We start from the raw sequence: 10,000 nt of genomic DNA, 5'->3' as shown, positions 1-10,000 counted from the left end.
TCAAACCTTACTCGGGTTTATGGTAATTGTCCGGGCCAGAACTTTTGAAATCAAACGGACGCCCTTGCCTGCATGACATGTCATTTGCATGATAAGAGCACGGACGATCATGGACATACGATGGTACACACATAGCCACACACGCACACAACACGGTTCAGTTCAACGTTTATTGACCAGCAAGCGAGCAGCGCAGTACCAGCTGATTTGCTCTGGAATCTCGAAATGAAAACTGACTTTTCTTGGGAAAAGTGTTGCAAGAACATTGAACTCATTTAGTAGGCCTATCATTGTGCCAAGCGTGTGTCGCAATATTGTACTGGGGATATGTGTTGGGGAGGGCATTAACAAATGCCTATGACAAAAACATTATCGGGGAGGATTGAGGATAAATCTTACACGTTTCCTTATTAATGGAAAATTAATTCCATGCTAATTCCAAGTATTCAAGAACCTAAACAATATGTAATTGCTCCACAGTTCAAGGGTTAGGCTATGGATATTGACACCTTTCCTCCGCGATCGCGGATAGCCCCCACCTTTGCGCTTCTCATCTGGCTGTCACGATATGGAACGGGAAGAGACAGTTCAAGACAAGCGGCATGACTGCAATTGTCAATACAGTAGCCTAAAAAACTGTTAACTGTTCAGCGGTGTGTAGTCAAATTATCACAGCGGTGGTAGATGATTTTATGAAGACCTGGAGGACAAAAACCAACAGACACAATTGCTGAGTGTGTATGCAGTATTTGTAACGAATGATTCTCCTGCCAGGATAGCGTTGGACTACAGAATAACCCATTTACATGTTGAATGTTGAGAGGAGGCATTTTGAAAAGTCGAAGACCTATTCACGAGGATATCATAGCTACCTTTCCTTGTCAATGTCCCATGCACTACAAAATATTCCAGAACCTCATCTGCGAAAGCTTTTTTTTAATGCGGTACACTTCAAGCTTCACAAAACCCACTGGTTAACAGCAGGTTTTACGCACACATTTCGAAGCGGTTAATCACAGATGCTGCTCTCTTCCTTGCTCTCCCTTGCACCCCAACGTACACTGGGTTTAATACACCCTGCAATACTGGCAAACTATTATTCAATTACCATTTCATTTGTTCATGCAAAGACGCGGCGGAGAGAGAACGCGCTCCTGTGCAGTGTTAACGTAGCGATTTAACGTCTCTCTCTCTCTCTCTCTCTCTCTCTCTCTCTCTCTCCTCTCTCTCTCTCTCCTCTCTCTCTCTCTCTCTCTCTCTCTCTCTCTCTCTCTCTCTCTCTCTCTCTCTCTCTCTCTCTCTCTCTCTCTCTCTCTCTCTCTCTCTCTACTGTAGCCATGGGCTCTGTAATGTTTTCAACACTGTTAGGACCTATATTGTTTTCTGGCTCATGCGCGAACTATTTGTTGTCATTCAGAATCAGAAACATCAAAGTGTCGGGAGACAGCTTTCTCTTGTTGCTGGTGCTTCGCATCTAAAAAGTTACCGGAAAGTCAGAAAACTCGCTGCATGACAATGTGCTCAATGGTCAATAGCCTACTTCTAGATGCACTATAGTCTATAGCCTAGACGCGCGATGCTCTGATTCAAAGCGAGCACAAGGGTCAAGACTCAATAGCCTACTTCTAGACACATTAAACCGCACTGCTTTGATTCAAAGCGAGCAGGAGGCATTTTGAAAAGTCGAAGACCTATTCACGAGGATATCATAGCTACCTTTCCTTGTCAATGTCCCATGCACTACAAAATATTCCAGAACCTCATCTGCGATAGGCTAAACACAATTTATCCAACAAGCTTGTGGATAATATTGCCACCTTTCCCCTCTCCTGCGGTAGCCAGTTGCCTTCTCAGAAGAAGCAATCTGAATCGGAAAGAGAGCGCACTGTTCAAGACCCGCGGCAAGACTGCAATTGTCATCTGGTTCGTGGTGTCAACCTTCAGCCAAAACGGTGACAGACCCTTTTTTTTTATAAGATAGACCTACCTTATTTGCAGCAGCCAAAATCAGTCAGACAATAAGTGCTTAACGAGTAGTGCAGGGTAGCGAATGCTCTTCTATCAGGGTAAAGTTTGCAATTGGAGAGGGGTGATTGAAGGGCTAAATTAAGTCCGAAATCAAAATGATAAAAAAAAATACGGTCGATTTATTTACAATACCCTACATGACAGAAAGAAAACGTGTAGGGGGTCAACTGAAAATACCCATAAACTGAGGACTATAGGCAACGTCAAAGTAAAATACAAACACGAAATCAAACAAAGCTTTTTTTAATGCGGTACACTTCAAGCTTCACAAAATCCACTGGTTAACAGCAGGTTTTACGCACACATTTCGAAGCGGTTAATCACAGATGCTGCTCTCTTCCTTGCTCTCCCTTGCACCCCAACGTACACTGGGTTTAATACACCCTGCAATACTGGCAAACTATTATTCAATTACCATTTCATTTGTTCATGCAAAGACGCGGCGGAGAGAGAACGCGCTCCTGTGCAGTGTTAACGTAGCGATTTAACTTCTCTCTCTCTCTCTCTCTCTCTCTCTCTCTCTCTCTCTCTCTCTCTCTCTCTCTCTCTCTCTCTCTCTCTCTCTCTCTCTCTCTCTCTCTCTCTCTCTCTCTCTCTCTCTCTCTCTCTCTCTCTCTCTCTCTCTCTCTCTCTCTCTCTCTCTCTCTCTACTGTAGCCATGGGCTTAACACAGGTGCATGGGTTCTGTAATGTTTTCAACACTGTCAGGACCTATATTGTTTTCTGGCTCATGCGCGAACTATTTGTTGTCATTCAGAATCAGAAACATCAAAGTGTCGGGAGACAGCTTTCTCTTGTTGCTGGTGCTTCGCATCTAAAAAGTTACCGGAAAGTCAGAAAACTCGCTGCATGACAATGTGCTCAATGGTCAATAGCCTACTTCTAGATGCACTATAGTCTATAGCCTAGACGCGCGCTGCTCTGATTCAAAGCGAGCACAAGGGTCAATAGCCTACTTCTAGACACATTAAACCGCACTGCTTTGATTCAAAGCGAGCAGGCTGTGCTTGGTCCCGCCTCTCTGCCCGCAGATGGGAGTAAAGTAACGGCGTAAAAGTGAAAAAAAAAGCTTCTCAAATATTGTCTAGATAATTGTCAAAAAATGTAAGGGCGTAAACGTAAATTGTCAAAAAATGTAACGACGTGAAAAAAAAGCTTCTCAAATATTGTCTAGATAATTGTCAAAAAATGTAAGGGCGTAAACGTAAATTGTCAAAAAATGTAACGACGTAAACGTTAAAAAACCAACAACATAGCCCTACCAGTTAAAATGAGTAAGTACATTTTATTTATAGATTTACATGTTTAAATCAACAAAAAAACAAAACTTAACAGCTGATTTACATATTTAAATAAACAAAACCCTTAAAATGAGCATTAAAAAAGCTGATTTACATTTCTAATATAGGCAGGCTGAAGAAAACCCGTTAAAATGAGCATTAAAAAAGCTGATTTACATTTCTAATATAGGCAGGCTGAAGGGACGTTTAGTTGAAACCTAAGGATCTTTAGTTCAATTTTAAGGACCTTTCGTAGGCTTTTGCGGTAGACGGAACGTCCTCGACGAAAGATCCCCTGCCTTATACGAATGGTCCAACGTTTTGTTCGAATGGTCCCCTCTCAAGAATCCATTCGACGAAAAGACCTGTACCCGTCAGTAGTTCTGTAGCCTAGTAGTTCAGTGAGTCCATTTAGGTCCTAAAACATTCCCAGAGAAAGAGAAAAAATAGCCGACGTTGAGGGAAGTGTTCATTTTGAAACATGTTCAACAACCCTCTTGTCCATGACGAAGACATGTGTTTCTGCAGTAGGTAATGACAGTCGCGCCAATCCTCCTCTGATACTGTCATTCTAAACCTCCTGGAGATTCCACTATTCTCCTTTTCACTTAGGCTGTCTTAGCCCGGCGTTCGTTGTCTGTTCTTTTTTGTAATGTTTGCTATATTTGTTGTTTAACCATATGAGTAGGCAGTTCGCAAGCAAATCATGAAGGTCGGATTTGTGAATTTATTTAAATCAGTCACCGCGGGAGCGCGCGCCAGCAGGGGGAAAGTTGGCCTGTCTAACAGAGGCACGGCTACTGTAGCCTAGTTTTGAAAAGAATCAATGGATGGGCGATCGCTAAGGAGTTTTAAACTGTTGAGATTTGAAACCTGTTCTCGTCGAGAGCAACGTTAAAAGACCCAAGGAAGTCGACAGCATTTCCATGCGTCTGCAGCGTCTTCCTAAGTTCCAAAAACTCTTTTCAGGTCACGCTTATCGAGCCTCGACACCCCCGACAAACAAAACAGCATTAGTGTTTAAATATTTGTATGTGCGTGTCCTTTCCATCGTCCAGTCTGCATACCCCTGCCTAACTATTTTTCCTCTGACTTTTGCAGGGCATACGAAGTGTGCTCGCGCAATCTATTTAAGCCTATTCCATGCATGCCGCACGAGTCATATCGTTCTCTGCTCGCATTGCCAATTGAAAACAAAAACAGCTAACTTGCATAGTCTAACATCAGCAGTATTTTATCTGACTCGTGGTCATCGGCAAGCCACTATCAGGGAGACTTATTGAACTCAGGGAGACATATTCCCACTGCCGGCAATCTGCAGGCTTTGTCAGGTGGTCAGGTGAAGAAGAGCATGTAGCTTCCTCCTTGATCAAACTCAAAATCAAATATAATATGCAACAGCTTCTAATGCACGAGCGAGAGAGAGAGAGAGAGAGAGAGAGAGAGAGAGAGAGAGAGAGAGAGAGAGAGAGAGAGAGAGAGAGAGCAGCCTGCACCTGGAGGTGTGTGTGTGTGTGTGTGTGTGTGTGTGTGTGTGTGTGTGTGTGTGTGTGTGTGTGTGTGTGTGTGTGTGAGAGAGAGATATGCTCTTTTGCTCTATGATGTTGAAATGACTGATTTGGGTTTTGGTGGAAAATGACCAAGTAACAAGGTGAATATTTGCTGCAATAGGCTATATTAGTAATACTTTGTGAAATAACAATAGCCATTGTAGGTCATTTATTTTACACCACAATATTGACTAAAATTACTACAATTTGAAATGTTGACTAAAATGACTAAAATTTGACTATGACTAAAATAGATTTTCGTCATTTTGACTAAGACTAAGACTAAATTGGGAAGGCAATGACTAAAATATGACTAAGACTAAAATTGATTTTCGTCATTGTGACTAAGACTAAGACTAAATAAAAAAAAGCTGACGAAATTAACACTGCTGCCATAAGGGGGTGCGCGAGCTGAATAGAGTAATGGTGGATATGAGTTTGTATCCAGCATTAGGGCGCAATCACACAGAACGCGGATTTTACTGTAGGAGGCGCATGTATTCTATTGTTTGTCAATGAAAATGAGCGGATTACGCGTCTGATATCAGCGCAAGGCGGGTTGCGGATTCTCCGCCTCTCCGCGCCGGGCGGATCGAGTTGAAAAAAGTTCAACTCAAGGCGGAAAATCTGCGGCGAATTTCCAGATGTTCGATAGAGGACCGTTATCAGCATTCATATGTTGAGATCCCTATCCAACGTTAGGAGAGCAAGGAAAGAGCTCGTCTTCTATTCATTTTACATAGATGAATGGACAAAGCATTTTGTGTATGTTTTCACATCATTTAATGACACAACACCATCGATTAGGCTACGTTGCGAGTGACAGTTGAGTCGTTACGTTGCCTAGTCACCGCATTCGAATGAGCAGTGGATCCGCGCTCGGTGTGGTCACTTCTGATTAATCAGCTGGATGTGCATCGCGGATTGTAGGCAGAAACCCGCGTCCGGTGTGATCGCGCCCTTAATGAACATTAAGTAGTTTTTAATTGTATGGTGAATGTGTATGCTGGAAGAGTCCATCTGAAGTGTTGTTTAACTCCTACTATGGGAAAAGAGGATTCCCCAAAACAACTGTGCATAATATTAAGTGAATGTGCAGTGAATCCATACTTGCGTGGCCATCAGCACACTAAAATATTTGCCTAGGGGGTGCGCGAACCACATTGAAATGTACAAGGGGGTGCGCAGGAAAAAAGTTTGGGAACCACTGTGGTATGGGGTTAAAATCAGTTACGCAACATAATCACAGCCAGGCCATTGAGCTACTGTAGACCAGTGATTCTCAAAGTGTGGTCCAGGGACAACTGGTGGTCCGTGACGGGATTTCTTCTATTCCAAGACAAACTACAAGTAGGCTATATTTGTAACCTTATTACAAAGCTAAACATGGCAGAAGTCAAATTAGCACCCGTCAACTGTCAATTCAGTTGACAGGTGGTCCCTGAACATTTTTGGGGGGCACAAAGTGGTCCTCGGTCTGAAAAAGTTTGAGAAACACTGCTGTAGACGGATTAAGGTGGAACCGTGTTGAACTAGTCTTGAACCGGCCGGCATGTTCACGCTCCAAGTCTGGGCATTTGGGAAACGGAAAGTTGGTTTACAATGCAAACAAAAAAAATACTTGTTTTTGCTCTGCAAACCGTGATGACAACGTGGATGTCAGCATGTTCATGCGGGTAACACACAGTCACATGTGGAAAAAAGTTCAGAGCCTGATGTGAAGGCGAGTCGTTCGCACTTTATGGTGCATTCCAGTCCCAAATCATCCTAGTAGGAGATCACACTTATCCAAACTCCTACTACGAAAAACGCTCTGGAACGGCAGTCAAAGTGGGAGCTCAAACTAGCGAGATCGGGGTGACTCGCACTACTCCCACCTCAACAAATCGAAGTCGGATAATAGTGGCGACCCCCATGGAACCGTCAACTAAAATGTCAATAAATAAGTGAAACTTCATTTATCTTTTGTGCAGATGTTCCAAACACAAAATTTTTACTCGTCATAAACTTTGTGTTATTACATGATATTGTGTCAACATAAATGTAACATATGACAGAGTAATAACTATTATGGCTTTTTTGGCTCGTATCAAAACACCTCGCTAAAGTCAGCTGAACCGCGGCGGTTGCCATGGATGTAGAACTTCCACTTCAACTGTCAGGAACGGCAGCTGAAATGTCCAGGTAGGATAAGTGCGATCTCCTACTAGGATGACTTGGGACTGGAATGGGCCATAATGCTGCATACCCCAAGGGTGGGAGATGGGATATTCCTGACCTCCTACTTGCAGAAATGTCCAGGTAGGATAAGTGCGATCTCCTACTAGGATGACTTGGGATGGGCCATAAGCTCTGAATGTAATTGGTGCGAGAACGGACATCGGCACTGTTCTGGTCGCCCTGAAAACGTGTGTGTGTGTGTGTGTGTGTGTCTGCTTACCTCGTTGTCGTCAAACTCGCAGTACTGGAGGTTGGCAGTAGGTGACACCGTGCGAACACACGCATAGGTGTTATTGAAGGAATCCTCACACACACAGTCAGGGAAGCACTCCTGCAAAACGCACACGCGCGCATACACACGCGCATACACACACGCATACACACGCGCATACACACGCGCATACACACGCGCATACACACGCGCACACACACGCACGCAGGCACGCAGGCACGCACACACGCACACACGCACACACGCACACACGCACGCACACGCACACGCACACGCACACGCACACACACACACACACACACACACACACAGACACACACACGCACACACGCACACACGCACACACACGCAGGTATTATTGAGGGAGTTCTCACACACATTCAGGGAAGCATTCCTGTAACAACCCATTGTAGTCCTGTCCAGGTACTACATTAAATACTACTAAATAATACTACATAAAATTAGCCTCGTAGCTATAATCTGCCTAAATTGTTTGCTGTATATCAAATAAACATTAAACTAAACTAAACTAGTTATTGAGCCCTCACAAACCGTCAGGAAAGCACTCCTGGACAAAAATATTAAAGGGACACTGTACAGGAAATGGTCAAAAAAGGTACTGCAACTATGCTGCTCATTGAAAATGTACAAGTATGGCCCAAGTACAGTACGTTTTGCAGCTAAAAATGGCTATTTCTGGAAATTCTAAATGGCATTTTCCAGTCATAATGAATACTTAGAATTTGAAGGTGGTGGTAAGTATTCATGAAAAAGGTAACATTAGTGAATGGGCAGCAAGAATTCTTGAAATACACAACTAAAAATCTCACACAATGTCCCTTTAAAGCTGAAATAAATGACAGATACTATATTAGATGAAGGAAGTGTGTTGGTTGTCTCTCTGGTGGTGTGATGTGTATTTCTACTGGGCTGCATAGGGGAAAAGCATGTGTACAGGTGCGTGTGTGTGTGTGTGTGTGTGTGTGTGTGTGTGTGTGTGTGTGTGTGTGTGTGTGTGTGTGTGTGTGTGTGTGTGTGTGTGTGTGTGTGTGTGTGTGTGTGTGTGTGTGTGGTCTCACCGTGACCCCGGGTCCCAGAAGAGGGCAAGCTGGATCCGAGACGTTGCTCCCCTCGCCCTCATACTCCACCAGCACATCAGTCCTCCATGTAGAGCTGTTAGCCTGCCCCGTCTGGTGGAGAGAGAGAGAGGGGCAGGGAGAGGAGGGGGGGGGAGAGAGGGAGAGAGAGAGAGAGAGAGAGAGACAACTTAGTAATATTATCACCAACAAGAGAGGGACTACAAACAAATCTTGACCAATTGAATTCTTATTGTAAAAAATGGGCACTATCTATTAATAATGAAACAAGGCCGACAGGCGGACAACAGATGCGTCCCTCTATGCCAGTTCCAACCTTTTTTCCCCCCAAAACGCCCCGCTGGCCTCCTCCTAACCTGTCAACGCCCACCCCCCTCTGAGGATGTGCTTTTTGTTTATTGGTCATAGCCTATTGCCCATGGAAACTCCAAATAATGTGGCAGGCAGTGAAATGACGAGACAAAGCTTTATATTTTGCAGTTTAGACTATAATAAGGTCATCATGCTTGGATTTGGAAAAGCATCTAATTTCAAATTTCACATAGATCAAGTGGCTACATTACAAATTACCAGATATTATTAGTACTAGGTTATTTATCAACCTTTAGTAGGCTATCACGCCATTTCAGCGTCATGTGCATGTGGGAAAGAAACTAAACATCGCCAAATAGCCTAATAAATAAATAAAACCGTTTGGGTGAATCATGCGCTATGGGTTCACCCTTTGGATGCATTGTGCGCTTAATTTTCAATGCCAGCTTTTTACCGTCAAGGCACAAAGCAGTGAGCTTCAGTGGCAGAGTTTACCAAATTCATACGACTGCAAACCAATTACGAAGCAAAAGACGCGTTCTGTCCGGTGCTCTCTCTGAGCGCAAGGGAAAGCACCTGTGGGGTTCACGCGCCCGCCAGCAGAAAACGACTCTCCCTTGCAATATGCCCGAGAACATCAGTAACACAGCGTATGTGAAATGCAAATGGCCCATCTGTCTAGTCGAGAACACTGACTACTCACTGAAACGTAGTGGCAGAATGTTTGCAAACTCACGTTTAGAGGAAGAGCTGTAGCGCTGCTGGTCGCCTGTGAACTTATTACGGTTTCATGTCGTGGAGCGTTATGCAATGCTAACGCCCCTCTATCCGAGCACAAACATCTGTGTGAAATACTGCCTGCCGACTTCTAAATCGTTCATTTCCATTCTGATGAACCAAAATAGCTGCACAACGCGACACTATCAGCCGAAGTGTAGGCCTATCACAAGACCGTGAACATTAAAGTGGAAATGAAGCAGTGACCTAATATAGGGGTCTATAACACCAGTAAGATAAGCCAGCAAATATATATATTTTTTTGAAGTCTGAAATTTAAGCCGTTAATAAAAAAATAAAGCACAAACACGTAACGTTTCTGTTAACGTTTCCAGCCAACAGCGGGTGACGTCACGCGAATGGTAGTCTCCTATTCTAATGCTGTTATAGTGAATTAAACATTTGGGACTTGCGTGGCTGATTATGAGCTTATTTGCTTAACCCAAATGAAGCAAGAATACGTGTTTGGGTGGGACAGAACAAATATGAGGCATGAAGGCAGAC

At 43.7% G+C, this 10,000-nt stretch overlaps 1 protein-coding gene across 1 annotated transcript in view; it reads right to left on the bottom strand.

Annotated features, from left to right (window-relative positions):
* Positions 1-10,000, bottom strand: part of gnsa (glucosamine (N-acetyl)-6-sulfatase a) — a 49,808-nt gene that overhangs the window by 3,552 nt on the left and 36,256 nt on the right. The window contains exons 11-12 of the mRNA XM_063217623.1: positions 8,390-8,500; positions 7,299-7,409 (exon numbers count right to left, since the gene is read on the bottom strand). Coding sequence (XP_063073693.1) covers positions 7,299-7,409; positions 8,390-8,500 — 222 coding nt within the window. The remainder of the gene's footprint in view (positions 1-7,298; positions 7,410-8,389; positions 8,501-10,000) is intronic.

This window comes from Engraulis encrasicolus, chromosome 15 (genome assembly GCF_034702125.1).
Source record: "Engraulis encrasicolus isolate BLACKSEA-1 chromosome 15, IST_EnEncr_1.0, whole genome shotgun sequence".
Taxonomy (NCBI): domain Eukaryota; kingdom Metazoa; phylum Chordata; class Actinopteri; order Clupeiformes; family Engraulidae; genus Engraulis; species Engraulis encrasicolus.
The sequence above is the reverse complement of the archived record's forward strand: the minus strand, read 5'-3'. Positions and strand labels throughout refer to the sequence as shown.